This window comes from Anas platyrhynchos, chromosome 31 (genome assembly GCF_047663525.1).
Source record: "Anas platyrhynchos isolate ZD024472 breed Pekin duck chromosome 31, IASCAAS_PekinDuck_T2T, whole genome shotgun sequence".
Taxonomy (NCBI): domain Eukaryota; kingdom Metazoa; phylum Chordata; class Aves; order Anseriformes; family Anatidae; genus Anas; species Anas platyrhynchos.
This window is the reverse complement of record NC_092617.1, coordinates 4,265,842-4,292,523: the sequence shown is the minus strand read 5'-3', so window position 1 is coordinate 4,292,523 and position 26,682 is coordinate 4,265,842. Positions and strand designations below refer to the sequence as shown.

General features: G+C 50.4%; 2 protein-coding genes across 2 annotated transcripts; both read left to right on the top strand.

The window, feature by feature from the left end:
• The first annotated feature begins 12,903 nt into the window (after positions 1-12,903).
• Positions 12,904-13,839, top strand: LOC119716254 (olfactory receptor 14C36-like). The gene has a single exon (XM_038175774.2). The coding sequence runs from the start codon at positions 12,904-12,906 to the stop codon at positions 13,837-13,839; it is 936 nt and encodes a 311-aa protein (XP_038031702.2).
• A 9,396-nt stretch (positions 13,840-23,235) lies between these two features.
• On the top strand, positions 23,236-24,171 carry LOC119715342 (olfactory receptor 14C36-like). Its single transcript, XM_072029681.1, has one exon. It carries the CDS (start codon positions 23,236-23,238, stop codon positions 24,169-24,171), a length of 936 nt encoding a protein of 311 aa, XP_071885782.1.
• The last annotated feature ends 2,511 nt before the right edge of the window (positions 24,172-26,682 follow it).

The window sequence follows — 26,682 nt, the reverse complement described above, 5'->3', positions numbered from 1 at the left end:
GCACAGCCTCTGGGTGACGCCTGGCTGAGCTCATGGTGAGAAGGCTTTTTACCTTCTCTCCAGCCTGAAGCTCTCCTCTTTCACCTTCACAGCTGTTGTCTTTTGTCCTCCCACCCTGAACCCAGCTGAAGATCCTGGCTCCGCATCCTCCACAACCCCCCCAGAGATACAGCCAGAGGAAGTCCCCCTCGCCCTGCCCTTCCCCAGGCTGGACAAGCCCAGCACCCTCAGCCTCTCCTCATGGGCAGAGTGCTCCAGAGCATCTTGGGGGCCCTGTGCTAAACCCGCTGCAGCTTGCTGACATCCCTCCTGTCCTGGGGACCTCAAATCTGGGTGCTGTCTTCTGGATCATCCCTTCCCTGCATCCCCTGGCCATTCCCAGCTCACGCAGCCCAGTACACTGCTGGCTGTCCTTGCTGGTTACAATTCCTTTGTTATTATCCTCCCTTCCTTTTCTGTCCCCTTCAACTGTTTTTACATTAACCGACAATTTCTTTCCATTTTCTGATTCTCTCCCATATCCCCGAGCACAGAGGAGAGGGAGATTTTTGGCAAAGACTAAGGAAAAAGAAGGCATGGAGTCCCTCAGCCCCATCTGTGCTTGTTGCTATGAAATGACCTCTTTGGCACTGAGGAGATGCGAGGGGATGACTCCCATGAATGGCATGTTGGAATGGAAGGACATGGGCTCTTTAGGAAGGACAGGCTGGGGACACGAGGAGGGGGCATTGCCCTCCCTGTCAAGGAGCAGCTGGAGTGCCTGCAGCTCTGCCTGGGGATGGGTGAGGAGCTGACAGGGATCTGATGGGTCAGGGTTATAGGAGGGCAGGGACAGGGGCATTGGAGTGGGGGTCTGCTACAGGCCACCTGATCAGGAGGAGCAAGCAAATGAGGCCCTCTTGTTTGTTTGTTTCTCCAGAGAGTATTTTGGGTGATGCAGTGTGCTTGGGTACCTTTGTGAGATGCTTGGTTACTGCAGGAAGTGGCCGATAAGCTCCCATGAGAAGACTGGTGCTCCAGGTGTTGTTTTGGAGCCCTGAGGAGATGCCTGGGTTTTCCACTCAGATGTTGGAGTGCAGTGGGGAGATTCTTGGGGACTCCAGGGAGGAGCTTGGGTGACCATGGCATGATCAGGACAGAACCAGGTGCACCAGGGAGATGTTAGTATGCCCCAGGGCTATGCTTATGTGCCTTAGGGAGGTTCTTGGTTGCCCCTCTTACACCCCAGGGAGGTTCCTAGTGCTCCAGAGAAAGCCTTGGGTGCTCTATGGAGATGTGTTTCCAGAGACATATCTCTGTACCCCAGGGAGGTGTTTGTGAACCATGGGGAGGGGCTGAAGGTGCCGATGGGGGATCTCGGCTGTCCCTTGAGGTGCTTGTGTGCCCTGGGGAGATGTTACAATGCTCAAAGGATATGCCTGGGTGCCCGGGGGCACATGTGGGTGCTCCAGGGACATGCCTGGGTGACCCAGTGAGTACTTTATTGTTCCAAATAGATGCTTGGGTATTCTCAGAATCTACTTGGGTGCCTCTGGGAGATGCTTATGTGATCTAGGAATTACTTGGGTGTCTAAAATAGTGCTTGTGTGCCCTGGGACATGTTTGTCATCAATGGCAGGAACCTGAGTGTCTCACAAAAGTGCATGGATACTCTGGGGTGATGCTTGGGTGCTCCAGAGAGATGCCTGTGTGCTTAAGGAAGGTTGCTTGGCTCAAGCGAGGAGATGCTAGCGTGCCCTGGAAAAATGCTTGGGGATTCCAGAGAGATCCTTGGGTCCTTCAGGAAGGTGCTTGTGTTCCCCAGAGAGATGCTTGTGTGGTGTCCCCAAGGAAGTACTTCATTGCTGTGTGCAGATGCTTGGGTCCTGCAAGGATTTTCTTGGGTGCCCCATGGAGACGCTTGGGTGCTCACAGTTGATGCTACTCTTCCACAGAGAGGTGCTTGGGTCTTCCAAGAAGGTATTAGAGAGAAATATGGAGATGCTTAGATGCGTGAAGGATATTCTTATTTAGGGTAGACTCTTGAATGCTCTAGGTAGGGGCTTGATGTCTCCAAGGAGATGCTTTTGAGCCCTGTCATGATGATTCAGGAGGTGCTTGGGTTCCCTGGCTTGAGTCTTGCATGTCAAGTGATGTGCTTTGGAGCACGAAGGGATTGTTTGGATGCTTGGGAAGGTCTGGGTGCACCACAAAGCTCCTGGTGTTCTCCAGGAGGATGCTTCTGTGCTGTTACAAAAGGGTTGTGACTTGTGGTGGTTTTACTTGGGTGGGCAGCCGAGTTCCACCACAACTGCTCTCTCACTCCCCCTCCTCAAAGAGGAACGGGGAGAAAATATGATGAAGAGAGCTCAAGGGTTGAGAAAAGGATGAGGAGATTGCACAGTAATTATTGTGATGGGCAAAACAGACTCGGCATAGGGAGATAGTACTTATTACTAATAAGCTATAGAAGTGAGAAACAAAGGAAAGAAACCAAAAGCACCTTTCCCCAACCAGCCACTTCCACCTCATCCCCCTGAGTGGTGCAGGGGAATGGGGGAGCGGGGGTTATGGTCAGTCTATAGCGCTTCTTCTCTGTCGCTCCTTCTCAATCACTCTCATCCCCTGTGCCGTGGGGTCCCTCCCACGGGATGCATTCCTTGCTGAACGGATCTGGCATGAGCTGCCCAGAGGCAGCAACTCTTCCAGAACTGCTCCAGATATGGGTCTGTACCATTGGGTCCATCCCTCAGGAGCAAACTGTTCCAACCTGGCTCCCCCACGGGCAGCAGCTCCTGCCAGGTCACCTGCTCCTGCGTGGGCTCCTCTCCACGGGCTACAGGTCCGGCCCGGAATCTGCTCCAGCAGGAGTCTTCCACAGGCTGCAGCCTCCCTCAGTGCAGGTCCACCTGCTCGACTGTGGTCTCCTCCACGAGCTGCAGTGTGGAACCCTGCTCCACCGTGGTGCTCCATGGGCTGCAGGGGGACAGCCTGCTTCACCATGGTCCTCACCACAGGCTGCAGGGGACTTCTGCTCCGGAGCCTGGAGCACCTCTACGCCTCCTTCTTTAGTGACTTTGGTGCCTGCAAGACTGTTCATCACTCCTCTCACTCTCCCAGCTGCTATGTGGCACAGCATTTTTTTTTCCATGCCTTAAACATGCTCTCACAGAGGTGCAAAACAACATCACTTATTGGCTCAGCTCTTGTCAGCAATAGGGTCCTTACCTAACATGGGGCAGCTTCTAGGTCCTTCTCACAGAAGCCACCCCTCTGGCCCCCTGCTACCAAAACCTTGCCATATAAACCCACTACACCCAGCACTTCCTATGTCCCAGGGAGCCTTTGGGACTCTCTTTGAGCACGTTCTAATGTGACGGCAACTCTGAAAGCAGATGTGAGTTTTAGGCATAGCTCTTTTAAGAGGGAAATAGAATAATGAACAAAAATGAAGAATGTTACTTCTAAGTGAACAAAATTACTCAGAATATTAGTGGAAACTAACAGCAACACAAGATTAAAGAATTGGCATGGCCTATCGTGAGTAACATTTTCAGTTGTTTTCAGAAGAAGAGAGGCAAGAATGTTGTTGGTTATGAAAAACACCTGGCCATCAGTTTCCATATGGCATTCTTGAGCTCCTGGCTCCTTATGCTGTAGATGAGGGGGTTCACTGCTGGAGGCACAACTGCATACAGGACTGCGAGCACCAGGTCCAGGGATGGGGAAGAGATGGATGGGGGCTTCAGTTGGGCAAACATGATAGTGCTCATAAAGAGGGAGACCACAGCCAGGTGAGGGAGGCATGTGGAAAAGGCTTTGTGCCGTCCCTGCTGCGAGGGAATCCTCAGCACAGCCCTGAAGATCTGCACATAGGACAGAGCAATGAAAACAAAACAACCCCCAAATAGAAAAGCAGTAACCACAAGAACTTGAACTTCCCTTAGGTAGGAGTCTGAGCAGGAGAGCTTGAGGATCTGGGGGATTTCACAGAAGAACTGGTTGAGGGTATTGCCATTGCAGAGAGGCAGTGAAAATGTATTGGCAGTGTGCAGCACAGCATGGAGAAAGCCACTGCCCCAGGCAGCTGCTGCCATGTTGGCACAGGCTCTGCTGCTCAGGAGGGTCCTGTAGTACAGGGGCTGACAGATGGCGATGTAACGGTCGTAAGCCATGACAGTGAGAAGAGATAATTCTGATGAAATCAAAAAGACTAGCAAAAAGACCTGTGCAGCACATCCTGGGTAGGAAATGACCCTGGCATCCCAGAGGAAATTGGCCATGGCTTTGGGGACAGAAGTGGAGATGGAGCCCAGATCGAGGAGGGCGAGGTTGAGGAGGAAGAAGTGCATGGGGGTGTGCAGGCGGTGGTCACAGGTTACAGCAGTGAGGATGAGTCCGTTGCCCAGGAGGGCAGCCAGGTAGATGCCCAGGAAGAGCGCGAAGTGTAGGAGCTGCAGCTTGCGTGTGTCTGCGAATGCCAGCAGGAGGAACTCGGTGATGGAGCTGTTGTTACACATTTATTGCCTCTGAGCAAGGTAGTCTGTCCAAAAGAAGAAGTGACATTGTAAAATGTAAGGACTTCTCTGACCAAAATACTTTGCACGTCTCATAGAACAGTCACACAGAACACATTCTTTTCCATTCCTTTCACAGGAAGAGCTTTCTGCAGCTGCTTGGCTTACCTCTGCCTGGTGCTCTGAGGGTGCCAAAAGAAGCAGGGGGCTGTGCTGTGGGCTCTGCAGCAGTCAGTCCTGGTGTAGACAGGTAAAAGGGAACCCTGAGTGATCTGAGAAGTTCACTGGGCAAGGACATGTCCCTGCCTGCAGGAGAGGAGAAGGTCAAATAACTCCTTAAGAAACAACAAAGGTGGTGTCTGTATGCTGAGGTGTGTGAGGTGCCTCAGAGCAGCAGCAATGCTCAAGGAGCCTTTGTCTCTACTACAGATGCTCCTACTCCATTACCATCCTTCTGCCTCAGCACATGGGCAGGAAAATGAAGCAGATTCTAAAAAGTGCACTGCCTTCAGGTAGCTCTTGCCAGGCAGTTCTGCAGTGCAGTGCCCTGGGGAGGTGTGGGGCTGTGAGCAGCCTGCCCCAGGCAGCAGGCTCTGGGCAGCAGCAGGACCCTGCCCTGTCCTGCCCTGCGGTACCAGGGGGGCTCCTTCCACCCACAGCTTCTCCCCGCAGCCCCTGGGCAGCTCCCCAGGCAGGCTGAGTGCTGAGCCTGGCAGGTGGCAGAGGCCCTGCCGCGGCACACAGCCTCTGGGGCACAGCAGGGACCCTGCTCTGTACCACAGCCCTGGCCACCCCTGCCTGCACCCCCGGCTGCACAGCCTGCAGCCGGCCCTAAGAGGAGGGAGCCCTCGCTCCCTGCATGCTGACCCTGCAGCACACAAGCCCTGCCTGCCCTTCAACTCCGACACCGAGCGTCCTCCTGACAGCTCCCATCAGCTGAGGGCTGGGCCAGCTCCAGGAGAGCCTGGCAGGGTGTGCAGCAGCATTGCCCTGCAGCCAGAGACTTACCATGGGGAGGTGGCTGGCAAGATTTCTCCCTCTGCCAGCTCTCCCCTGCCTTCCCCCCACCCTATGCTGCCCTGAACCTCTCTCCCCCTTCTCTCCTCTCCCCATGCAAGCTGCACGCAGTGCCCCCAGCAATGCTGTGCCTGGCAGAGGAGCTTGATCTGGGTGGCTGAAGCAGCTTCTCAAGTAGTCCAAGTCTGATGCAAACTCCAAAGTCTCTCACAGTGCTAATGGTCCCACTGAGGGACATTACTGTCAAGGCCTCCCCATGGACTTGTTAGAGCAGAAAAGGGCAGGCAGTGATGACGGGGAGACCAAGGCCCAGGAAAGGTGGCCCTGATGCTGAGGAAACCTTGATGTGTCCCATGAAGTCCAACAGTCGGGCCCTGACCCCAGCCTCTGGGAAGGGAGATGCTGTCCCTCCAGCAAAGTTTAGGGCTCTTCCTGGGTCAGTGCACAGTGGGTAAGGGCAGTGCCAAGTACAAGGCTACAGGAGGACATCTCCCAGGCTCCTGGAGGGGGATGAGGAGGCATTGAGGCCCTATTGCTGTAAGGATGAGGTGTCTCCTCATAGGCATCACTGACAGAGACAAGAGCCCGAGCCCAGCAGACAAAGCTGTTGGCTCCGTCGGGGCTTTCATCCTGCAAAAGATCCTTGACAATAACCACCACACGCTGTCCTATGCTGTCACGTCTGCACCTGTTTCCCTGCAGGACTTAGATACCCACCTTGCTTCCCCACCTTGCTCTCACCTGAGCACCTCCCTGCCTTGACTGATGTCTCTCCATCTGCCCTCAGTAATCCATGAAACACAAAGCCAGGGCCTGATCCGGACATCCCTAGAGAGGGAGGGAGGAGGGTGAGGGAACCTCTACAACGATTTCGTAGAGGTAAGAGGCTTCAGGTAATGTTGATGCTGCTTTAACACTGAATTAAAACATTGATGTAAGGCCGTTAGCCTATTTTAATGAGTAACCAATTTTAAAGAGTACCCAATTTTAAAGAGTTTTAAAGAGTAATCCCTAAACCTAAATGCTACTCCAACACCCTGAACTGTGTTGTATAGCACATTAATAACTGTCTGTCTTCCATGTCATGCTTTTTATGAATTCTGGGGGCTGATTTAAGGTTACTGTTTTGCTGTATTGGATAACACTGACTTCTGATAGGATAAAATGATTGCCCCCTCAATACCTCAGGAACCATCTCCTCATCTCTTGGAAACTATTAAGAATTACAGGCTTTGCCTTTTCTCCTCAGGGATTAAATCTATGCAGGGTGGTGGGGGATGCTTTTCCCCACTTCTTCACTCTCCCTTTCTCCTTTGCCTCATGCTTCTCTTCCAGGCTAATTACAATAGCTCTTCAAAGCTTTGAATATTCTTGGGATGGTCAAACCAGCATGTTCCTATTTTTAGGTCTCCTGAACGCCATTCATGTTTTGTTTAAGTTTAAACAATTACTTAAACGTGCCATCCAGAGATCTGTCCAGAGGCAGGAAAGTTAGGAGTGGCAGGGAGAGTTTGAGGACCTGGGCAGACGCCTAGTGCAGTGGGCATGTCCAGTGCTTTGGAATTTCACCTCTGAGCAAGTGCAGAGTCCTAAAAAAACTTGTGAAATGCTTAGAAATTTGTGTCATCGTCCCAGCAATTTCAAAGAGACAGAAATCACTGCAATATGCTGGTGGTTAAGGTATGCTTATGAAGCTACAGTCCACGCCTCTTCAACCCCTATGACTTTTCCTGCAGGCACACTCCAGCCCCTTTGACAGGCCCAGAGCCTGTCCAAAGCCACTCCAAACCCTGCAACAGGCCCTACAGGCACTCCAGCTCCTGCAATGGGCTTAAGGTTAAACACATCCCTATAATAGGCCCTATAACAACTCCCAAACCTGCAATAGACCCTGGAGCCACTCCAATTCATCCAAAAGGCCCCACAGCCAGAACAACTCCTGTGATGGTCCCTGCAGCTACTCCAGCCCCTGCAATGGGCCACATCACTGGGCCAGAGAACCAACCTAAGCCAGCATCTGTTGCCTCTACATGCAAGAGAAAACAGTGGGTGTGAAAATCTCAGTTTTTCTTTAGAAAGGAAGGAAATTCCTACCCAGAAAAGAAAGGAAGAAAAAGAAGATGAGGCAGGTTTCTCCAAAGTTGGGCCATCTTGGAATCACAGAATCACAGAATTTCGAGGTTGGAAGAGACCTCAAGATCATCGAGTCCAACCTCTGACCTAACACTAACAGTCCCCACTAAACCATATCCCTAAGCTCTACATCTAAACATCTTTTGAAGACTTCCAGGGATGGTGACTCCACCACCTCCCTGGGCAGCCTGTTCCAGTGCCTCACAACCCTTTCGGTAAAGAAGTTCTTCCTAACATCCAACTTAAAACTCCCCTGGCACAACTTAAGCCCATTCCCCCTCGTCCTGTCACCAGGCACGTGGGAGAACAGACCAACCTCCACCTCGCTACAGCCTCCTTTAAGATATCTGTAAAGAGCAATAAGGTCACCTCTGAGCCTCCTTTTCTCCAGGCTGAACAAGCCCAGCTCCCTCAGCCGCTCCTCGTAGGACTTGTTCTCCAGGCCCCTCATCAGCTTCATCACCCTTCTCTGGACCTGCTCAAGCACCTCGATGTCCTTCTGGTAGCGAGGGGCCCAAAACTGAACACAGTACTCGAGGTGCGGCCTCACCAGAGCCGAGTACAGGAGAACAATCACCTCCCTAGCCCTGCTGGTCACACTGTTTCTGATCCAAGCCAGGATGCCGTTGGCCTTCTTGGCCACCTGAGCACACTCCTGGCTCATATTCAGGCTACTGTCCACCGTCACTCCCAGGTCCTTCTCCGCCAGGCAGCTCTCCAACCACTCATCTCCCAGCCTGTAGCTCTGCTTGGGGTTATTGCGCCCCAGGTGGAGGACCCGGCACTTGGCCTTGTAAAATGAGGTCAAAGCAGAAGAAATCATATAAGCATCAGAAACCAAATGGTCCCTGTCCCATGGTAAGCTACGAGGTATTGGAAAAGATTTCAGCAATCATCTCGGTGAGCACATTGTCATCTGGCTGCTCCAGTGGGGGGAGAGCAGGGCCAATAGCCTGGAATTGGAAAGCAGGGAAGCCAAGCAGCCAGAATCTCCCTCTAGGGAAGGGGTGATGGACAAAGCGATTGGAAAAGGGCACAAGGAACTTACTCCCATCATGCTTGAAGGAAAGGTCTCTCTTGAAAGATCTTGTATGTCAACCAGGAAAGTTGACCACCATGCAGAGGGGTATCCGTTCCTGAGGAAATTAGGGGTGCTGAAGGCGATTTGTAGAAACCTAGATAACAGCTATCCAAAGATCCAGATGAAGTCAAGTGCACATGACCCATGGGGCAGGAGTTTGTACAGAGCACACCATCATCATATGCCAACCCATGGGCAGTAATGACCTGGAAAGACCAAGAGGAACCCATGGTGGATGAATTGGCTAGCCAACTATGGCATTACAAAGAAAGTCTCTCTTCTTTCCTATGGGCCTGTGTCTTGTCCAGAAAGAAACTTTCCCAAGAGGTCCAACAACTCCAAGAGAATACGGCTTCCTCCCCACCTGCACGAACCAATAGCTCAACTATCAGATGTAAGCATCCCTCTTCTCAAGAAAGGTAACATAGTGGGTACATACCAGTTTCTATCCTGTGCTTTTGACTGTGTGACCATGGAGAGGCCATGAGAAAATGCGATGCAAAAAATTGACCTCCACCTTAGAGGCACGGATACATGAAGCACAAGGAAAAACATTGTCAAAAAGTGGTTCTTCTGTGACACTTGCTGCTCCAATTTCTAGTGGGCAATCCTCCAAACAGAGTAAAGAATACTACGAGCAGGACTCGAGGGACACAGCTTTCACCCTGGGGGAGGGAGAGGACAATCGGGTGTATTGGACTTTGAGGATTATTGGCCTGGCACATCAAACCCAAAACTTAGCTATACAGGAGGCTGAAGTGAGTCTAACGGGGAAGGAGTGGCAAATGCAACCCATTGGGACTGGCCTGGAGGCTCTGTGTAACATTGGTATAGACTACTTCAGGAGATCCACAAGGGTATTGGTGGGCTTTTGGCATAGCTGCCTTGGAGGTGGAGGACACCAAGCAGTTGTCTACCTTGCCCACTCTTTCACAGGACCCTTCTGCTGTGGAGGTGCTGATGGCCAATGAGTAGCAGGTGCCAATCGCTACCACAACAGTGCGCCCGAGGCAATATTGCACTAACAGAGACTCCCTGATTCCCATCCATGAACTGGTTCATCGACTGGAGAGCCACGGAATGATCAGCAACACTTGCTCACCCTATAATAGTCCCATATGGACAGGACAAAATTCGAATGGTGAGTGGAAGATAATGGTGCACTTCTGTGACTTGAATGAAGTCCCACCACCACTGAGTGCTGCTGTGCCAGGCATGCTAGAACTTCATTCAGTATGAACTGGAGTCAAAGGCAGCCAAGTGCTATGCCACAATTAATATTACTAATGCATTTTTTCTCCATCCCTTTGGTGGCAGTACGAAGGCCACACTTTGCTTTCACATGGAGGGGTGTCCTGCCCACCTGGAATCAACTGCCCCAGGGCTGGAAGCACAGCCCTACTTTTGCCATGGGCTGATCCAGACTGCCCTGCAACACAGGGAATCTCCTGAACACTTCCAACATACTGATGCCCCATCACATGGGGCAACACAGCAGAAGTATTTGAGGAAGGGAAGCAAATGTTGCAAATCCTTCTGAAAACCTGTATTGCCCTATAACAAAGTAAGGTCAAGGGAACTGCACACGAGAGCCTAATGCAGGCTGACCAGGTTCTGTGGGACCCCTGCTTGGGGAAAGGTTGGGCATCGATCAGTGTGTGATGAGCAATTGCACTGTTCATCACTTGCTTTATACATATAACAATAATAAAAATAAAGTTTATTATTATTTATTATTAGTATTGTTACTGTTATTCCTATCTCTTCATTTTCTGTCCTTTTACATTATCATTATTTCAACCCATTGTCTTTTTAGGTGTGGGTGTGAGCTAACAGCTGTGTGGTGCTGAGGTGCCTGACAGGTTAAAGCACAACATCTTTGACAACCACAGTCTAAAAGTACAAATCACCCTTGTAAAAGTCATCCTTCCTGTGTTCAGAGAAGGGCAGTCAGTGATGACTTCGGTCTGCTTCAAACACCACACCCCAGCAAAGACCCTGCTGCTTTCAGGTGCTGTCAGCCCTGAGGCCTTGGGGACACCTCGAGAGAGCCCAAGGGCACAGAGCAAGCGATGCCATGGTCGGGTGCTGTGCTGCTGAGCTGGGCCGGGCTCCTGGGCCCAAGGGGAGCTCCTGGCAAGCGGGCAGTGCAGCAGAGAGACAGCTCTGCCCAGGAGCAGCTCCTCTGCACAGCACAGCAGGGCTGGGGACTCTGACAGCAGCTGGCACACAGAGAGGAGAGAAGGAGAGAGGGCTTGGAGGCACTGAGGAGCGCAACAACGGAGGGCAGCGTGTGGTAGGACACATCTGCAGGCTCCTGACACCGTGAGTCTCTGGCAGCAGGGCAATGCAGGTGGGGTTGCCAGAGGGGTCTTCTACAGCTGGCACATCTGATGGCTGATAGTATCTGTCGGGATGGGTCTCTCTGTTTCTGAAATGCTTTAGAGAATGGCATTATGAGGAAGCATTTCAAGAGGAAGATTGACGCTTGGTTTATCTGAAGGGTAAGGATTTTTCTGCAGTCTGTGTTTTGAGATTCCTGCCATGGAGGGGAGGCAGATTTTATAGTAATGGATTATTGGGGTTGTACAGCAGACTGAGACTCCTGGTGCATTGCATTGAGAAATCAAAGTGCCAGTTATTAACTTTGTGAAATCCCTTCCCACACCTCATCCCACAGATTGCACCAACATCATCATTGTGGTCCTCTCAGGTTTTATCCTAGCTGACCTTAGGAGCTGCAAACCCTCTGTGATGTCCAGTGCCCTGTCTTTGGGAGGTGTCTGTGGGCCAAAGCAGAGCACACAGCATTTGAAATAAGCAGGAGCTACCTCCCCTGCAGGCAGAGCTGCATCACAGGAGGGTCTGCTGAGTGTCCGTCTGTCCCTCCCTGGCCTTGCCTCCCCTGGCAGCAGCACGCTGGTGTTCCTCCTGGCTTCTCCACCTGGCCGTGCTGCTGCTGTTCTTGTTTCCAGGCATTAAAAGGAGCTTGGAGATAGGTCAAGGGAGGTGACCCTCCCCGTCTACTCTGCCTTGGTCAGGCCTCACCTGGAGTGCTGTGTCCAGTTCTGGTCTCCCCGGTGCAAGAAAGACAGGGATCTCCTGGAAAGAGTCCAGCGGAGGGCCACAAAGATGATACGGGGCCTGGAGCATCTTCACTATGAGGAAAGGCTGAGACCTGGGTCTGTTCAGCCTTGAGAAGAGAAGACTGAGAGGGGATCTTATCAATGTTTACAAATATCTTAGTGTGGGAGACAGAGGGATTTGGCCAACCTCTTTTCAGTGGTTTGTGGGGACAGAACATGGGGCAAATAGCCAAAACATGGAGCACAGGAAGTTCCGCACCAATATGCAAAAGTACTTCTTCACGGTGAGGGTGACGGAGCTCTGCAACAGGCTGCCCAGGGAGGTTGTGGAGTCTCCTTCTCTGGAGATATTCAAGGCCTGTCTGGATGCCTACCTGGGCAGCCTGCTCCAAGGAACCTGCTTTGGCAGGGGGGGTGGACCAGATGATCTCTTGAGGTCCCTTCCAACCCCTGCAATTCTGTGATTCTGGCTGGGGATGGGGTTTCACATGCACATGAAGTGAACCCTCGGTGTGCTTGGGGAATGGCAAATACAGGGACAGGGTGAGGTGTCTGGAGATGTGCACTCTGAGCCTGGATTCAGCAGTGTCCTACTTCTTTTCAGGTGAACATGTGAGCATAATTATCCTACAGCTCATACACATGCCAGCAGAAGAGACCAGCCTCTATAGACAGAGTGTCTGTCCCCTCTGAAAGTACAACCCGAACTAAAGGAATAGTACCTTTGCTTCTGACGATTCACAGGATTTCACTTGGAATGCAGCAGAAGTGCCCAGGATTTATGCCTTACAGACAGTGCTCAGGTGTGGTGGGGCAGCTAGAACATAATATAGAAAATATAAATCCACCTATGTTCTTCATCTCTTGCTGTAGGTCAGGACTGACTCCTGCATTGTCCAGAGCAGAATCGCCTGCTCCCATGGAGGCCTTAAGGCAGCATCACTAATATGGCATGAAAAAGACCCGCCAAAGGTCTACGGATATTTGCAAAGGGAGGCTTAAAAGAGAAATGGAAATTATTCCTCTCACATAACTCTGTGGTAAATAGTCTTCCTCTGCCTTGGGCAGGACTCCGTGGCAGAACCTGTAAATGTCCAACAGCAGCTCTGTGAGTGAATTCCTCCTGCTGGCATTCGCAGACACGCGCGAGCTGCAGCTCCTGCACTTCACGCTCTTCCTGGGCATCTACCTGGCTGCCCTCCTGGGCAACAGCCTCATCCTCACTGCCGTAGCCTGCGACCACCGCCTGCACACCCCCATGTACTTCTTCCTCCTCAACCTCGCCCTCCTCGACCTGGGATGCATTTCCACCACTGTCCCCAAAGCCATGGCCAATGCCCTCTGGGACACCAAGACCATCTCATATCAAGGATGTGTTGCACAAGTCCTTTTCATAGTCTTCTTTTTTGATGCAGAGTATTCCCTTCTCACCGTCATGGCCTACGACCGCTACGTTGCCATCTGCAAGCCCCTGCACTACGGGAGCCTCCTGGGCAGCAGAGCTTGTGCCCAGATGGCAGCAGCTGCCTGGGGCAGTGGCTTTCTCAATGCTGTCCTGCACACGGCCAATACATTTTCCCTGCCGCTCTGCCAAGGCAATGCTGTGGACCAGTTCTTCTGTGAAATTCCCCAGATCCTCAAGCTCTCCTGCTCAGGTGCCTACCTCAGGGAAGTTGGGGCACTTGTCTTTAGTGTTTCTTTAGTTTTCGGTTGTTTTGTTTTCATTGTGGTGTCCTATGTACAGATTTTAAGGGCAGTGCTGAGAATGCCCTCTGAGCAGGGCCGGCACAAAGCCTTTTCCACGTGCCTCCCTCACCTGGCTGTGGTCTCCCTGTTTCTTAGCACTGGCATATTTGCCTACCTGAAGCCCCCCTCCATTTCTTCCCCATCCCTGGATCTGGTGGTGGCTTTTCTATACTCAGTGTTGCCTCCAGCAGTGAACCCCCTCATTTACAGCATGAGGAACACGGAGATCAAGCATGCAGTGAGGAAACTATTTGAATACATCTTTCTTCAGCAGAAATAATGTGCATATAATACCAACAGGACACATAGGATTTCTGAAAAAAAGACACAATGCAAATTCTTGAAAGTAGTTTTCTTTATTATTATTTCCTCTAACTTGTGGCTTTGATTTAATGTTATTCTAAGTCTCTTAATTTTTATTTTATTTTTATTTTTATTATTAAGTCAATAATTTCAAATACCTTTACAATCAATATTCACGTTTAAATAAAGACAATAAAGAAACAGGGAGAAATTAATTGGTCTCAACTGCAATCTCTTCCCCTCACCAGTGCCTCCAGCGGTGAACCCCCTCATCTACAGCATGAGGAACCTGGAACTAAGGGATGCAGTGAGGACACCGTTTCAATACATGTTCTTCAGCTTCTTATAACAATTCCTATAACAATTAGCCTATAATCAGAAACACCTATTTTTCTCAGAAAATTTTAAGTGTTTTTTTTTTTTTTTTTTTTTTTACATTTGTCTGTGTTATTATTTTCACTAACTATTGTTTCAGATATAAATAATATTATTCTTAGCCTTCTACTTGTTAAAGATTTACCTATAGAACCATGCTTCCTGTGTAGATAAAGACAATAAAGAATCCAGCAGAAATTCATTGGTCTCAGCTGCCATCTCTTCCCATCTCCTCTGGAGCTGGGGGAGCAAACCCTGGCACGCAGGAGGGGCTCAGGGCCAAGAGCCCAGCTGAAACATGAACGAGCAGCCCCAGTGGCCCTTGGGTCTCCCCCTCACTGCCCACTAGGTTCTGCCTCTCTGCTGCCTTCGGGTCAGGGCTGCTGCTTCCCTGGAGCCATGGCCATGGCCAGCAGCAGGACGTGGCTTTTTCACTGCTGCTCTCTTTTGGCTTCCACATTATTCTCTTGTGTTTCTTGTATTTGGGTTAGACATTATATCTCCTGTAATCTGGTGCCAGTCCTGTTGTCTCTGCAGTGGCATCCGTGTCCCAGCAGGCAGCAGCAGGCACTGTGCAGTCCTCTGTCATAGCTGGCCTCCCTGCTAGCACCAAACAAAAACCAAACAGTAACAAAAGCCCTGAGGCCTTGGGGACACCTTAAGGGAGCCCAATGGCACAGAGCAAGCAAGCAAAGTGCAGGACCCGCAGCTCCTGGGAAGGGAGATCCTTTCCCTTCACACAGTGCTCAGGGCTCTGCAAGGGGCAGCAGGAGATGGGGATGTGCATGGCCAAGTGCAGGAGAATGGTACAACCCCTGCCTGGTTGATGGGTGGAGGCAAAGAGGCAATGAGGCCCTTGTGCTTTAACAGTAAACTGTCTCCTCATACTCCTCAGTGGCAGAGACAACAGCCATAGCCATGGACACAAAGACCCGGGTCCTGTTGGGACTTTCAGCCTTGCCATATCCCTTACTCCTCTCCAAATCAGGATATCCTAGGGACTCCCAGACATGTACCTCTTTACCAGCTGGCTGTAGACACTTGTCCATGTGGTGTCACACCAGATGTGAACTGAGTCTGATAACTCAGATCATCTTGGTGGCCATGCTCCTCATAAGGCAGCTCTGTAGGAATCTGGCCTGGTTCCTAGTGAGCAGGCACCACTGCTCGTATGGCATCCCTTGTGGTGCCCTGGCCCTCCTCCTCCTGGGCACTGCTCACTCAGCAGTGTCCCATGCTGCCCTGATGTGTAGGGTTACTCTTCTTGTGATGTGTAGGGTTACTCTTCATCAGTGCAGGACAGGGCTCTTCTTCTTGTAAAGGGCACGATGTTCCTTTAGACAAATCTTGAGGTTTCTCAAGGTTCCCATGGACTGACTCTCCATTCTGTCAGGCGTTAAGGTCTGCAGGCAGACAGTTCTAATTCCATGTGATTGTGCTATCTCTGACAAGACAGCAGCATCAGGACTTGAGGAAAGTCTTTTGTGCTTTCCTCCCATGCATGCTTTCAGTTTGTCTGGAGCTGTGTCCTGAATGTTATGGGGCTGTGCAGGTCAAAATTAGAAGGGCCAAAGCCCAGCTGGAGCTCCAGTGGTATATTACTGTCAAAGAAAATAAAAACTGCTTATATAAATACTTCACATAAAGGAAGATTAGGGAGAATCATCATCCTTTATTGCATGTGAGGGGAAACTTGGTAACAAGAAAGGAGGTAAAGCAAAGGCTCTTAACACCTTCTTTGCCTCTAACTCTAGCAGACGGACCAGTTGTTCCCCTGGATATTTCTTCCTTCTCATGGCCGGTGCCAAGTTTCCAGGGTGCACTTTGTGGCAGTTTTTCTCTCCTGCTCTTTCATATTACCAAAGTAAACTCCGTCAGGGTGGAAACCACTTCTGAAGTAGGCATCCCAACCCAGCAGGCTCTTTCTGGCCTCTCAGCCAAGCAGACACAAGTCACCTCAGCAGCAGCTTCCAAGCCAGGGGCCTGCTTCTGGCCTTGCAGCTTCTTGGCTACACACAGCCAAGCCTTGTGCCTGTTGCTGCCCAGTCATGGACTCAAGCAGAAGGGACAGGACAACCCATGTTGGGGCCTTCTTTCTGCCTGGGTCCTCCTGGGTGTGGAGGCAGAGGGGATCCCCCAGTCAGCATGCCAAGCAGGTGCCTTCTGCTGGCCTAGCAGGGCCACTGCCAGATGTCAGCCCAAAAGTGCAGAACCCAGCGAGGAGCCAAGGCTGACTTGCCCCCTCCAGACACAAGTGGCCTCACAGTCCCTTTCTGTGACACGTTCCTGCTGCTGCCCTATCAAGGGCAGAGACAGAAGTGACCTCACAGTCTATGCCACAGTCACATTCCTGCTGCTGGGGCAGGAGATCCTGAGGCAGAGCTAACCTCTCTCTAGTCCCCTACAGACTGGGACTTACCTTTCTGGTTTAGAGAGTAAACAAAGTTTTAGTTGGAAGGTTTGCTGTTCTGTTTGTGGTGTCAGGTGTGTGGTTAGGGTATGGGCAAGCATTATGGCTTAGGGTTTTGTTTAGGTCTGGGAAGAAGTCTTGGGATAAATAGAGCATTTAATGTTAGTGTTAAGGGCAGGGATTAGGGTGAGCAAGAGAGGAAATGTAAGGGATAGGGGCTCTGCGCTGAGTTTATCTTGAGGTGATATTTTGAGTTCTGCTTTACAATAGTGGATTCCTGTCAGCATGTTGGACTAACGTTTAGGTTGGGGATTATTGTTATTGTTTAAAGGCGTAACAAGACTGAAGTCAGTGTTACAGCAGCATCAATATTGCATGAACCCTCTTATCTCTACAAAGGTAAGCTTCCGAGCTCCTCTTCCCTTCTTCTTCCCTTCCCCAAATCTCACATCTCTCCTGGCCAGGCTACTCCTGACCTCCCCTTATCAGTCATCTAACTGGGATCAGCTTTCTGATGCCTGTCATTATATCAGAGTACTTGTCTCACCTCTGTTGGCTACACTATTCTGTAGTATTAGAATACTCAATACTCTGTTGGCTATTTTATTCGATTACTCACAAAGCCTCCTGTGGGAATTATAAGGGCAGATAACTGGAAGCCATGATTACAGAGACGCAAAGGCACTGTGCTGAGAAAATCACTGTTAATTTTGGTGAATCAGAAGGGCCAAGGCCTGACCCCAGCCACTGGGAGGGGAGATCCTGCACCCCCAGCATCCCCATGTCTCACTCTTTCTGGGGTCTGTGGGGTAGGGGGTGATGCCCACAATATCATGTGAAGGACAATTGTATGACACCTTCCAGTGTTTGTGAAGGGTTGAAAGGAGGATACACGGCCCCAATGCCATGAGTAAAAGACGTCTCCTTATAAGCCATGGCCAAGGGGACAAAGTTGTCAGTGCTGCTCAGCCTTCCATTCTTGTCAGAGCCCTCTGCCTTCTCCTCTGCACGCTTTCCTGTGCTGTCTCACACTTCCCTGAAGGCTGCAGACAGACACATTTCTTCCCCCATCCTTGTTCTCACTCTGCTGTTCCCATGATTTCACTGCTGCCTCTCCACTCTCACCAGCTGTTCCTTCAAACACAAGGCCATGGGCTGATCCAAACTCCCTCTGGGTGACCTCTGGACCTACTGCACAAGTGCCAGTGCCTCACCTCCAAGTCAAGAATTTCATCTGACTATCGGATCTAAATCTACCCTCTTGAAGTTTAAAACCATTCCGCTTGTTCTATGATAGAGTCATTGAAATCATAAAAGCACAAATTTGGAAAGGACCTACAAGACCATTTAGTCCAACCTTCCTATCACTAATACTACCCACTAAGCCACTAAGCCATATCTCCTAGCACCTTGTCCTGGTGCTTCTTGAACACTGAGGGTCGGTGATTCCACCACCTCCCTGAGCAGACCATTCCAGTTCCCGACTACTCTTTGAGAGAAAAAGGTTTTCGTGATATCTAATCTAAATCTCCCCTGGCACAACTTGTGGCCATTTCCTCAAGTCCTATCATTAGTTATCTGAGGGAAGAGGCCAACCCCCGCCTCATCACAACCTCTCTTCAGGAAGTTGTAGAGTGCAATGAGGTCTCCCCTGAGCTTCCTCTTCGCCAAAGTTAATAATCTCAATTCCTTCAGCCACTTCTCATAAGACCTGTGCTCCAGCCCCCTCAACAGTTTGGTTGCCCTTCTCTGGACATGTTCCAGGACCTCGATGTCCTTCTTGTAACGAGGGGCCAAAAACTAAACTGTGTATTAGAGGTGCGGCCTCATCAGAGCCAAGTACACGGGGACAGTCACTTCCGTAGCCCTACTGGCCACACTGCTTTTATACAAGCCAGGATGCCCTTGGCCTTCTTGGCCACCTGAGCACACAGCTGGCTCATGTTCAGCCGAGCATCCATCAACACTCCCAGGTCCTTTTGCTCTTCACAATCCTCTAGTCACTGTGTCCCAAGCCCATAGCGTTGCATGGAGTCATTGTGGCCAAAGTGCAGGACCCTGCACTTGGCCTTGTTGAACCTCACCCCATTCACCTTAGCTCAGCAATCCAGCCTATCCAGGTCCCTCTGAAGGGCCACCCTACCCTCATGCGGATCGTCACTACCTCCCAACTTGGTGTCATCTGTAGACTTAGTGAGGGTACACTCAATCCCCTCATCTAGGTCATCAATAAAGACCTTAAACAAGATAGGTCCCAGTACCGACCCATGGGGGACACCACTTGTAACAGGATGCCAGCTGGACTAACCATAAATCTTGGTTAAAATCTCTGAGGAGAGACATTATGGGCTTCAGAAGGACAGTGTGATTCTGTGTGACAATGGTAGCAGTGTCACAGATAATCATAGAAGCACGGGATCATAGAATGGTTTGGGTTGAAAGGGATCTTAAAGATCCCTTTATTCCAACCATCCTCCTACTAGACCTGGTTGCTCAAAACTCATTCCAACCTCTCTTTGAACACTTCCAGGGATGGGACATTCACAGCTTTTCCAGGAAAGCTGTTCCAGTGCCTCACCATCCTAAGAGGAAAGAATTTCTTTCATATATCTAATTTAAATCTGCCCTCTTCTAGTTTAAAGTAATTTCTCCTTGTCCCATCACTACACTTCTAGACAGACTGCCTCCCCAACTTTCCCGTAGGTCCTCTCTAAGTACTGGAAGGTTGCTCTAAGGTTTCTCCGGTACTAAGTATCACAGAATCACACACAGAATCACAGAATTTCTAGGTTGGAAGAGACCTCAAGATCATCGAGTCCAACCTCTAACCTAACAATAACAGTCCCCACTAAACCATATCCCTAAGCTCTACATCTAAACGTCTAAGTAGTACCAGTTCTCTCAACACACCTTCATAGCAGAAGTGCTCCAGCCCCTTGATCGTCTTTGTGGCCCTCCTCTGGACCTCTTCAAATAATTCCATGTACTCGAACTGCCGCGTTAAACCACAAAAGTCTTTTTGGCACACGGTGTGGGGCACAAAGGGTTGAGATAAGGACAGATCTTACCACAGAGTGCTAAAGTTAAATTGTTATAAGCATTAGACCAGTTTAATAGTTGCTGATCACAAGGTCGACATTTTGGATCTCAGGTCTGTTGGGCTTTCATTCAGAAATGAGTTGTATAGCACATTACTTACTGCCTGTGTTCCCATTGTGCTGTTTATCATTTTTGGGTCTGGTTTAAAGATATTTTGCTATGTTGTGTAACACTACCTTATGAGTCTATAAAATTACTGGTCATGTGACAAATCTGTTCTTTGTACTGAGCATTGCCATCACATCCATTCCTCAGGAACCATTACTCAGTAACTTAAGAATTACAGGCTTGACCTTTTTGCTTTAGGGAGCCAATCTAGGAGAGGAAAAGGGAGGGACACCTCCACTTCTTCACCTCCCCCTTCTCCTCCAGGCTAATTACACTACCTCTACAAAGCTTAGAATATCCATTGGATCGTCCTATTGTTATGTCTCCTGAATGTGTTTCAACTGTTGTTTAAGGATAAACAACTCGTGAAGAACGCCCTCCAGAGACCTGCCCCAAGGCTGGAAAGTGAGGAGTAGCAGGGAGTATGAGAGGATCTGGGCAGGCACCTAGAGCAGTGGGCACCTCCAGTGCTTTGGAACTTCCCTTCTGAGCATGTGCAGAATCCTTAAAAACTGCAGAAGTGCTTGAAAAGGAGGGGTTATCACCTTGGCAATGTTATAAGTTAGACCACACAATTTACTGGTCTATTGAAATTATTTTATTAATCAAGTAAGCAGACACAAGCAAAACAGCGCTGGGCGGCTGGGGAGTCTCCGCTCCACCATGGCACACAACTTCCCCTTTCCAGTGTTGCTGTTTTACAGCATTGAAGTTCCGGCTTGTCGAGACCTGTCGACTTGTCGAGACCTGTCGACTTGTCGAGACCTGTCGACTTGTCGACTTGTCGAGACTTGTTCTGAGGCTGCGCAGACATGGGGGTCGTTATTCTTCCTCTGGTGATCATGCATTGTGCTTGTGTTCAGGTGGGGGCAAAACAAGATGTCTTGCAGTGGATGGGTAGTATCCTACAGAATCTTTGTTTTAACAAGGATGTTTACCCAACCCTCCTTCCCCATTTGTCCCCGTGTTACAATGCCGTGAGTTGTGAAACCTTATCTCCTCAGTAGATTCTTTAAATTCTCAAGGACAATGAACAAACCCCTACTAATTTATCACAGGCACAAGGCTTGGCTGTGTCTAGCCAAGAAGCTGCGAGGCCAGCAGCAGGCCCCTGGCTTGGAAGCTGTTGCTGAGGTGACTTGTGTCTGGTTGGCTGAGAGGCCGCAAGGAGCCGGCTGGGTTGGGATGCCTACTTCAGGAGTGGTTTCCACCATGATGGAGCTTTCTGTGGTAGTAGGAAAGAGCAGGAGAAAAAAAAAAAAAAAATGATACAAACCACCCTAAAAGGTGGGCACTGGCCATGAGGAGGAAGAAATGTCCAGGGGAACAACTGGTCTTGCTGCTAGAGACTGAGGCAAAGAAGGCATTAAGTACCTCAGCCTTTACCTCATCTCTTGGCACCAGGTTTCCCCCCACATCCAATAATTTATGATGACTGTTAATCCTCTTTTATTTAAAGTATTTCTATAAGCAGTGTTTATTGTCTTTGACATGAATGCATTGATTAAGCTCCAGCTGGGCTTTGGCCCTTCTAACTTTGTCCTGCACAGCCCCATATCATTTAGGACACAGCTCCAAAGAAACTGACAACATGCATGAGAATGAACAACAGAAAAAGTAGAATCTGACAGCCTTCCACGCATTACCTCTCTGTGACTATGTTGCAGTTCCATTGAACTGGTTGCTCCTGTATTATCCCGACGTTGGTTTAGTGGAGGACTTGTTAGTGTTAGGTCAGAGGTTGGACTCGATGATCTTGAGGTCTCTTCTAACCAAGATCATTCTGTGTGGTTCTGTGTGTGATTCTGTGTCCCCTGTACCTCCAAATGCTGCTGTCTTGTCAGAGACAGCACAATCACATGAAGGCTGAACTGTCTGCCTGCAGACAGGAACAGCTGACAGAACGATGCATCAGTATGGTGGGAGCTTGAGAAACTGCAGGATTTTGTCTAAAGTAACCTCTAGACATTTACAAGGAGAAGAGCACTAGTCCTGAACAAGAGGGAGAGTAACCCCACACATCAGTGGAAACTGGGACACTGCTAAGTACACAGGAGAAGGGCCTGGGCACCACGAGGGATGCCATACGAGCAGTGGTGCCTGCTCAGCAGGAACCAGGCCAGCTTCCTACAGAGCTGCCTCATGAGGAGCATGGCCACCAAGGAGATCTGTGTTATCAGACTCAGCTTAGGTCTGCTGTGACACCACATGGACAAGTGTCTACAACTAACCAGTAAAGAGGTACAGGTCTGGGATTCTCTAGGCCATCCTGGTTTGGAGAGGAGCAAGGGCTATGGCAAGTCCCAGCAGGACCCAGGTCTTTCTGTCCATGGCTATGGCTGTTGTCTCTGTCACTGAGGCCTATGAGGAGACATCTGATCATTGAAGAACCAGGGCCTCATTGCCTCCTCGCCCCCACCCATGAACCAGGCAGGGCTCGTACCATTCTCCTGCACTTGGCCATGCACATCCCCATCTCCTACTGCCCCACAAAGAGCCCTGAGCAAGGTGCGAAGGAAAGGATTTCCCTTCCTAGAGACCAGGGGTCAAGGCCTGGCCCTTGTGCTTGGTGACACACATCCACTTTTCCTACACATCACTGTCACCTTCACATTGCCTTCGTCTCCTTGTCCTCACTGCCTCCAGGGTTCTGCTCTAACGAGCTCCAAGGGAGGCTGTGTCAGTGCTGGCCCTCAGGGGGAAACTGCAGGAAACTTGCCTCTGACTTGCACTTCTGGAGAGATGTCTTCAATTGTCTCTGAGTGCCTGAGGTTCGTGGGCTCATCAGCCAAGCCCCCAGAGAGGTGATTGCAGTGCCTTGGGCTGGTGCTGTGCTGCTGAGCTGGGCCGGGCTCGTGGGACAGAGAAAACACATTTCAGAAAGTCCCATGAAGCAGAGACAGCGCTGTGCCCAGGAGCAGCTCCTCTGCACAGCGCAGCAGGGCTGGGGGCTCTGACTGAAGCTGGCATGGGGAGAGGAGAGAAGGAGAAAGGGCTTGGGGGCAATTGTCAGTGGGAGGATGCTGAGAGCTGCCTTCCAGGAGAAACCTGCACAGCCCTTGACAAGGTAAGTGTAAACGAGAATATTCTGTCCATCTTCACTTCTACTGCAGCTTCAGTACTCCCAGCTCTCTCAACTTTCTTCTCAGAGAAATCCCTGACCATGTTCATCATGCTAACCATTAGAGGGATAACTACTAGATAACAAAAGAAAATTCTATCTTGCTCAAGCAAGACAGCTGCAGGAAGGTTCTCCTGCAAAGAGAGAGGTTCAGGCTAGAGCATGCTTTAAGACTTGCAATAGCTTTTCCTGAGAGAAGTCTGTTATAACTTTTCTCTGCCATCTCATCTTCAGCAGACAACTGTGTCCAGAGTCAGCAAATGCCCAACTTCAGCTCTGTGAGTGAGTTCCTGCTGCTGGCATTCAGAGACACGCGTGAGCTGCAGCTCCTGCACTTCGCGCTCTTCCTGGGCATCTACCTGGCTGCCCTCCTGGGCAACGGCCTCATCATCAGCGCCGTAGCCTGCCACCATCGCCTCCACACCCCCATGTACTTCTTCCTCCTCAACCTCGCCCTCCTCGACCTGGGCTGCATCTCCACCACTCTGCCCAAAGCCATGGCCAATGCCCTCTGGGACACCAGGACCATCTCCTATCAAGGATGTGTTGCACAGGTCTTTTTGTTTGTCTTCTTGATTGCATCAGAATTTTATCTTCTCACCGTCATGGCCTACGACCGCTACGTTGCCATCTGCAAGCCCCTGCACTACGGGAGCCTCCTGGGCAGCAGAGCTTGTGCCCAGATGGCAGCAGCTGCCTGGGGCAGTGGCTTTCTCAATGCTGCCCTGCAGACGGCCAATGCGTTTTCCCTACCCCTCTGTCGAGGCAATGCTGTGGACCAGTTCTTCTGTGAAATCCCCCAGATCCTCAAGCTCTCCTGCTCAGATGGCTACCTCAGGGAAGTTGGGGCTCTTGTGTTTAGTTTTTCTTCATGCTTTGGTTGTTTTGTTTTCATTGTTTTCTCCTACATGCAGATCTTCAGGGCAGTGCTGAGGATGCCCTCTTCTCAGGGCCGGCACAAAGCCTTTTCCACGTGCCTCCCTCACCTGGCTGTGGTCTCCCTGATGGTCAGCACTGCTGCGTTTGCCTACCTGAAGCCCCCCTTCATTTCCTCACCATCCCTGGACCTGGTGGTCGCACTTCTCTACTCAGTGGTGCCTCCAGCAGTGAACCCCCTCATCTACAGCATGAGGAACCAGGAGCTCAAGGATGCAGTGAGGAAACTGTTTCCATACATTCTTCTTAAACATCCATGATGTGTTCAGAAGATCTATTCTTAATAATATGCAAATATTTTGATTCATATTATATCATATCATTTTTATTGTTACTGGTGTTATTCTAACATTGTCATTAATAAGAAAAACAAGAGAAATCAAAGGGTATTTGGGAAAATGATACAACATTTTAAAAATTATTTTTCTCTCTTAGTATTTGAACAATATTTCATTTTGTTTTTAATAATCTCATTCTTACCATTCAGAATGTTACATTTTGTGCTAGTTTTTACTATATCATCTAATGTACATAAAGAACCAGGCTTCCTTGGTAGAGAAAGACAATAAAGATGTCAGTGGAATTTCATTGGTCTCAGTATCCACTTCCCATCTCCTCTCAAGCTGGGGAAGCAGCCATAGCATCAAGGAGGGGCTCAGGGCCAAGAGCCCAGCTGCCACGGTTAGGAGCTGTGTATTTGGATTAGACCTTGTGGATCTACGTGACAGTCCTGTTGTCGCTATAACAGGGCTGGCATAAAGCCTTTTCCACATGCCTCCCTCCCTCGGCCATGGTGTCCATCTCCCTCAGGCCTGTCATGGTTGCCTGCCTGAATCTCCCTCAGTCTCCTCCCCATCCCCTGGACCTGGTCGTGGCAGTTCTGTACTCAGTGGTGCCTCCAGCGGAGCACGTCCTCATCTGTAGCTTGAGGAGCCAGGAGCTCAAGCATGCCTTGTGGAAATTGATGGTGAGATGTGTCTTGGATGTAATAAATTTCTGATCTGCTTCTGCACATGACATGTAATGTCAATAATTGGCGGAATACTAGTATACCTGTTTTGTTTTGTTTTCTTTCTTGTTGTGTTTGTACATATTCTTATTACATTAATTCAGCTAATGAACACCCATTAAAATGATACGGATATGTCTGTTGAATATAGCTTATAGACTCTGCATGTGAACCAATGCTCTCTGTGAATTTAACCTTAAGGAAGTAGCTTGCACTGCCTGGTCTGACGTCCTTCCTCTGAGACCTGGTCTGGCTCTGCAGGGGCAGTGCCCGTGTGCAGGGGTGCAGAGGAAAAGAGTCCTTATCCCACCAGTATGGCCAGGGAGCACCAGCACTTGGGGCATGCAGAGCTGCTCTCTTGCCAATGCTGCCCTGTCCTGCTGAGCCCTGCTGGTGGGCTCAGGCCCGGCTGCTCCTGGAGCTTGGTGCCAGTGCTGCTGTGGGGCTGTGCTGGGACTGCAGGCAGGGACAGGCAGTTTGCACGGCAGTGGCACAGCTGGCCTCCACTGCAGCACTTCCCACCTAAGGGGGGATCTCCTCCGAGGTGGACTGACCAGAGCTGAAGTGCTCAATCTGGTGTGAGCAGGCAGAGGAGAGCTCTGCAGCCCCAGGGCACACAGCAGCCCCAGCAGAGGAGCCCGGCAAGTGATTCCTTGCAGCCCTGGGGCAATGGCAGTGACCCCATGAGCTGGGTCTGCCTCCCAGCCTGCCCAGCACAGCCCTGCAGAATGCCCCCATGCCCTGGGCACCAGAGCCCCCTCGCTCTACAGAGCAGCACCGCCAGCTGGGGCTGGGGTTCAGGCTGGGGCTGGGAGGGTGCTTCCCCTGAGTGTCTTCTAGGCTGGCTTCAGGATTCTGGACCTGAGTGTGATCTTCACTGTGCACAGGGAGCTGAGAGACCGCCAACAGGCACAGGGCTGGAACACTGCCTGCCTGCAAGGTCCCTCCTGCCCTAGCACCTCCCAGGACTGGCACAGAACTGACTCCTGAGTGTCAGAGAGGCTGGGAGCCCAGCAGGTGTGCCATGAGCTTGGAGGATCACAACCAGATCACCTCTGCCTAGGCAGATCCTGGCCCAAAAAGGGGGTGTTTTGTAGGTGTGGAATTATAAGCTCAGTGGTGCATCAGAAACACTAAGTCCAGCAGGAAGCAAATGGTTGTTAAATGGCCTGTGAGTTGAGCTCTTTCTGAAGTAGCTGACAGGTCACCCTTGACTCCTGGCTGGGATCTGTGCCTTTAGGCTCACATCTGCCAGTGTCCATGCTAGGGCAGCAGAAGGCACTTGCTGTGCATGTAGTTTCTGAGATCGGCTCTTTCTAAGTACCTGGTAGGCCCCATAGTGGAAGAGGTCTTGGATAGGGGTTGTCATGTCAGAGGTGTCAGCTTTTGCCAAGTCATCCTTTAGGACTGCTTTCAGTTTTCTACACAGAGTGGGCCACTGCCTCCAAGACGCTTGGGACAAAGTGAACCATGCATGAGGGTTTGGAAAAAGGTACCCTGGGTGCAAAGAAGGCATTCCATATCCGAAACTTTGTTGCAGAAAACAAAATTTTGGGGTGGTAAAAGAGCTGCTGGGCACATTGTGCAGGGTTCACCTACAGCTTTGGGTTATTTTCCATCCTTACTTAGAGGCCACGTCAGTCTCAAGAAAGGAGTAGGCAACAGATATGAGACAGACACTCTGAGATCATGAAAGCCATCAGAAAGTTGCCCCTACAAAATTGACTGATATGGGGAATTCCAGGAAATGCCTGGCCAGGAG